The following is a 6,000-nucleotide window of genomic DNA, read 5'->3' on the forward strand; positions in this document are numbered from 1 at the left end:
GAACTAATGGGCCAAGCGGTATTTAAAAGAAAAAAAAAAAAAGAAATAGCCAGCCTTCCAGAGGGGTACAGGAATCTTATTGTTGACCTGTATTTTATTATTTATTTAATTCTTCTTTTATTTTTATTTGAGATAGGGCCTTACATAGCCCAAGCTGTCCTCACACTCCTGTTTAACTGAGGATGGCTTTGAATTACCAATGATCCTCTTGCCTTATCTTGAGAGTGATAAGATTACGATTGTTATTTATTTTTAATTTTTATTGAGCTCTACTTGCATTGTGTTTGAAAAATTCATGTTTTTGCTCATGGGATCATTCCTTTCCAGTGTTTTAAGAGTGTTTTATAAAAATCACAGAGGCTGCCCCGATGGACCTGAGAGGTTAGTTCTTCCTGAGGCTCTATCGAAAGTTTTCATAGACCTATGAATGGTTCACCGAGGGACTGAGAGAGGCAGCAAATGATGCTGACATCAAGGCAGCTTCAATACTTTCTGGATTACACTACAACTAACGGGCTATACAACCAGTTTGAACAAAAGAACTTATCCCTGACTGCTTTCTAGAAATGATGCACCATTTTGGTCTGGCCATACTAAATAGATTTAGATGCTAAGTATTGGCAGAGAGTATCAAAGTCCTAAATACTAACAAAAAAGTCCAATGTCGTGGCACATACCTACCATCCCAGGACTTAGTAGGCAGAGGCATAGATTATCACAAACTCAAGGCAAGCTGGTTCAATGTAGGGAGTTCCAGGCAAACCAGGGATACACAGTGAGACTTTGTCCCAAGAAACAAAAAGAAACAAGTATCGTTATTAATAAAATCAGAGACATGGACATGCTCATTCAGCATAATGGGGTAGAGAACGTTAACGGGAAATAAACGAAGATGATGCAGAGACTAATCTGGGCTGATAGAAGTCTAACTGTAGTAAAAGAGAACCAGCATTCTTCTCTTTGAAGTTAAGAAGGGAAAGAAATATGGGAGTCACTAAAACTGTGATATTAAGGCTGTGAAGAAGAAAGGCAGGGAAGAGAGAAGAAACAGAGTAAAGAGTGGGCTTTGCATACTTGCAAAAATGTAAATCCTAGAGCAGTTTCTGGAAGGCAAACCTGAAAACCTGAATGTAATTCTCTCTCTCTCTCTCTCTCTCTTTTGACCAGGTTGGTCTCAAACTCACAAAGATCTGCCTGCCTCTGTCTCCCGAGTGCTGGGCTTAAAGGCGTGTGCCACCACCACCTGGCTGAATATAATTTTTTAAATACAAGAGAAATGTATTAAATGATAGTTTTCTGCTTTGTAGACTGATGAGCATATTTAACATGGCATTGAAGTGTCCATCTTTGTTGTCAGTGTAGAAGATATACAAGAAGTCAAGAAAATCATTGGAAGATTCTTCCATCTTTAAATGAAGCAACATACGATTACAGCAACAATAGCAATAAAGCCTATCCTCTGGTCCTACCGACCTAATGGGGGAGAAGGAGGTCAGAAGGGGGAGTGGGTAGAAGGGGAGGAGGGAGGGAAGGACAGAGGGAGGAAGGGAGAGGGAAGGATGGAGAGAGAGAGAGAGAGAGAGAGAGAGAGAGAGAGAGAGAGAGAGAGAGAGGAGAGATTAGTAACATATCTGGGCACCTAGTAAAAATATCCCAGTGACTTCATCCCCACGCTTGTGTAAACATCACCTCACCAGCCCAGAGAGTTCTACAGGAAAGAAATCTCAATGCCCCTGTGCTGTTCTAAACATAGCCAGTCAGCCGGCGAATGTCTCGCCTCTAAAGTCCCTGTCTTACTCGGAAGTCTTTATTTTAATATTTCCTCTCTAAAGAAGTTGCTGAGTGCCTGCCACTTTTGTTTAGAATATCCACCTAGCTCTGATCTGCAGATTTTATAGTGAATACTTTTAAAACAAAAGTATCAAAACAAGTTCTCCCATCACCACCGCTTCTCCCGAGCTCTTTATGCAACAAGATGTATTAATTGCTAAAAGCTTGCCAGGGTCAAGTTACTAAATATTGCTGCCAGCACTCTGAACCAACAAAGTTGGTTAATGGTTTTTCTTAGGCACACGGAAGCATAATTTGCAAAAAGAAATTTATCTGTTTCATATAAATGATCATTTTTGCCCTCACTATCAACAAAGCAAAATTAATTAAACTTCTGCTCGGTGGAAGTGTTCCATTATACTATTGGATGGATTAAGTGGATGTCAGTGAAGCAGCTAACAAGAGTGGAAAGGTGTGATCCATAGGTGTTTTTGTGTGGTTTCTCCAAGCCTCCGAAAACCATCTTAATGAAGAGCAGTTGCTTTTTAGTCCGTTGGGACCACTGAACAACTTAATGTTAAGTATCTTATTTCCTCTATTCATTGATTTTTCTATTGCTATTATTATAAATAGCAAGCTTTTAATGTCTGTAGTACAATTGGTGATAGTCACAATTAATAGAAATTGGGTTGTCTCTGGGTATTCAGCCCGTAGGTACCAGCGAAACTTGACATCCCTCTCAGGGATCACTGTCCTCACTGCTTCTCACACTGCATGGAGATTCAGAGAGACACATCAGGACACAAGCTCATTCTAGCTGTGTGACTTTGAGCACATTAATGAGCTCCTTCATACCTCATCTCCCTAACCTGTTAAATGTAGACAATAGCCATGCCTAATGAATTGGCAAAAATAAGTTAACACATGATTATCACTTAGTGTTGCTCAGTGCATAATAAGGGCTCTGTAAGTGTCAACATGAACAACAATCATGTTATTAGTATACTTCATAGCATCCTCCTCCTCCAACCTGGCATCTCGACTTGGCCAGGTGTGCATCCTTTTTTTCCCTTGTGTGCACTGCAGAAGATGACCAGCTGTGTTAGCTCCCTGCTGCTCCTTCATCTAGCACATTCCTGCCTTGGAAGCCTCGTTCCTCTCTCTGGCAGTGCCCTTAGAGTAACCGCACAGCTGAGCCTACAGAGGGCGAAAGGAAGAGGCAGGCCTAGTGGCACAGTTCTGTTATCCCCGCACTTGGGAGGCTGAGGCAGAAGGGCTGAGAGTTCAAGTTTGCCTGGGAAACTCACGGTAACCCTTACAGGAGGCCAGGAATGTAGTTCAGTGTAGACGACTTGGGTAGCATGATTGACACCCTAGGTTCAACGTCCTGCGCTGTGTTCAACAAGAAAACACTAAAGCAAGATGAAAGAGCTGCATGGAAAGTTCCCTTGTTTAATCTGCATTTCTGCTAGGATTTTTTATCTCATTCAGCGATACTTTGTGAATGCTATTTAAAATGGCAGCTCCTTTCCTTGCTGTGGCTCTCTAGGCTAGCTGTTCTCAACCTGTGTGTTGTGACCCTGGGGAGGGTTGAACAACCTTCTGCATACCACATGTTTCCATTGCAATTTATAACAGTAGCAACATTAGCTATCAAGCAGCAATGCAGATAATTTTATGGCTGGGGGTCAACGCAGCATGAGGAACTGTATAAAGGGTCACAGCACTAGGAAGGTTGAGAACCGCTGCTCTACGCCTTTGCTTTGCCCATTGCTCTTCACAGTAGCAGCTGTCACCTGCGTTTGGGCCTATCGGTTAATTGCCCATCTCCTTTCTTCAGAGTGTGAAGACTCTGTGCTACAGTTAAGCAGTACGTGCCTTACATCTGGTAGACTGTATATCTCTTATCTTAACAAGCAGCCTGGCATGGTGGTATACAATTTGTATACCACCTGGCATGGTGGTATACAATTTGGAATCCCAGCACGTGTGAGGCTGATGCAGGAGGATCACTTTCAGTTCTTGGCTCATCTTGTCTACATAGCAGGACCACATCTTACAAAAGGAGAAAAGGAAAATAGAGCTTGAAAGCAAGTAGGTCAATCACCAAATATAAAGGACTAAGCTTTTAAAGGTAGGTAGTAAACTGTAGGGTTAAGTCTGGTGAAAAGGTCAAAGGCTATTGTAGACAAGGAGCTTCCTGGGGTTCCGAACTTTTATCACAAGGGCAGTGAGCTGTTGTACATGTTTCAGTAGAGTCTCTTACTTCTGGGGTATCACGATATTTTATCCAGTCCTTTATGTAATTGGACATCCCACCTACAGTGACACGTCTGCTTCTTTTCTAGAATGCCATAGATTGAACGACAGGAAGCTGGTCCTATTTACTTTTGTCTTTCTAGCATTTAGCTGTCCTCCTAAAAGTTTGTTAAGCAACAATATAAAGTTGAAGTTGTCCCTTTGTATTATTATTACAAACAAAAGGTGTGAGATGGATACTGCCCTAACTCCCATATTTGTTCACAGGTGAAGATGATAAAATGGTTGCTTTGAATTCAGATGACACGATGCCAGTTGCGTTGATGGAAACCAAGAACCAAGAAGGATTAAGCTATATGGTACTCGCCACAAAATGTAGCCAAGGTGAAGACAATTCTAAGAGTCCTCTAGGCCCAAAGGAATCTGGGTCCTGTGGTCTGAAGCAAGATGAGAAGCAACCAGATGCAGACAAAGATTTCGGCCAAGAACCGCAAGTGGCTTCCTGCCCTCCTGGCAGGTCTGGAGGCTTGAACTATGCCTGTCTCTCTCACACTGGACAAGGAGACGTGTCTGATTAACAGCATCCTGTAAGAGAAACAGCCCTGAGACAGACACCATGTTAAGTTACTTGCAGAAAGGAACAAATGTGTGGCGGTAGTCTATGGCTCTGAACGGATACAGCGAAGTTTCTGAGTTCTGATCTTGGTTCCGAGGGCCGTTTGTTTTCATTCATAGCATTCCCTTTACCAGTGGCCCAACCTTCAGTGGGTTATGAGAAGAATCTTCCTGTCTTTGGAAATCCCAGGAAAGTTCTGAAGTCTGGGAAGAAAATACCATGGTCCCTCTCCTGGGCAGCCCTTCACTTTAAAGCATTGCCTGCTTTGCTATCTGGGATGCAGGACAAACATCATTGTCAAATGGTTAGCGACAGGAATAGGTCCATTCAAGAACCTGAATGGGGGCTGGGTGGCTGGGAGTCTGCTAATGACCACTGTCCTGTGGATGACCTTAAAGAGGATGCAGGAGATGATGAGAACCATGTACAAGAGGGGGCCGCCCCGAGCCACGAGAAATCATCTGGCACGCTGTTATTCCACTAACATAATCTCGTTAGTCACCACTGTAAAATATTCTGTAGTTTTGGAAACTCAGAAGAGCAGCTGTAGGTGCAGTGAAAACAGGACCGTGGAAACCCTTCGGTAGCATAAAAGTTAATTTTGTGATTTTAAAAAAAGATTTTATATATAGTTTTTTTGTGTGTATGAGTGTTTGCCTGCCTGTCTGCCTGTGCAACACACGTGTGCTCGGTGCTTTCAAAAGCCAGAAGGGAGCCTTGAATCTCCTGAAACTCCTGGAACTGGAGTTACAGGAGGTTGTGAGCTGCCACAGTGGGTGATGGGAACAAAGCTGGGTCCTTTTGAAGAGCATCCCGCGCTCTTAATTGCTGGCTCTATGCTCTAGCCCCTGTCTGGTGATTTTTATGCTCCAATTGAAACATTAGGAATGTTTGGGGGAAGTGACTGGGATATAGCTCAGTGGAGAGCACTTGACTAGCTGAATGAAGCCCTTGGTTCTGTCCCAGCACCACCCACCCACCCACCCACACACACACGCACGCACATATATTCACACTCATATAGTACTATTTTTTTTGTCAGACATGGTTTGTATACAAAAATCTAGAATAAATTATCCTTAAAATTAAATGTAAGTGATTACACTCTTTTACCTACAGCTGAGTAATTTGTCTCAGCGACACGGAAGGACAAACACCTACATGAGAAGAGCTGGAACGATACTCAGAAAGCTGGTTTGCTTTTGAAGTTGCACAGTGGCATCTTACACCTGAAGTGCTGCCCTGCCCATGCTGATGTAGCTAGTCTGTGTGCTCCTCGGTTGCTGTTTAGAGGCGACTAACTGGAACACTTGCTAAAAACTCCTGTGGGAGATCATAAACCTGCCTCCATCTCT

General features: G+C 43.0%; 1 protein-coding gene across 1 annotated transcript in view; it reads left to right on the forward strand.

Annotated features, from left to right (window-relative positions):
• Positions 1-5,224, forward strand: part of Ros1 (ROS proto-oncogene 1, receptor tyrosine kinase) — a 133,976-nt gene extending 128,752 nt beyond the window's left edge. The window contains exon 44 of the mRNA XM_057761983.1: positions 4,297-5,224. Coding sequence (XP_057617966.1) covers positions 4,297-4,607 — 311 coding nt within the window. The 3' untranslated portion in view covers positions 4,608-5,224. The remainder of the gene's footprint in view (positions 1-4,296) is intronic.
• Positions 5,225-6,000: the final 776 nt, after the last annotated feature.

Source organism: Chionomys nivalis, chromosome 2, assembly GCF_950005125.1.
Source record: "Chionomys nivalis chromosome 2, mChiNiv1.1, whole genome shotgun sequence".
In the NCBI taxonomy this organism is placed as follows: domain Eukaryota; kingdom Metazoa; phylum Chordata; class Mammalia; order Rodentia; family Cricetidae; genus Chionomys; species Chionomys nivalis.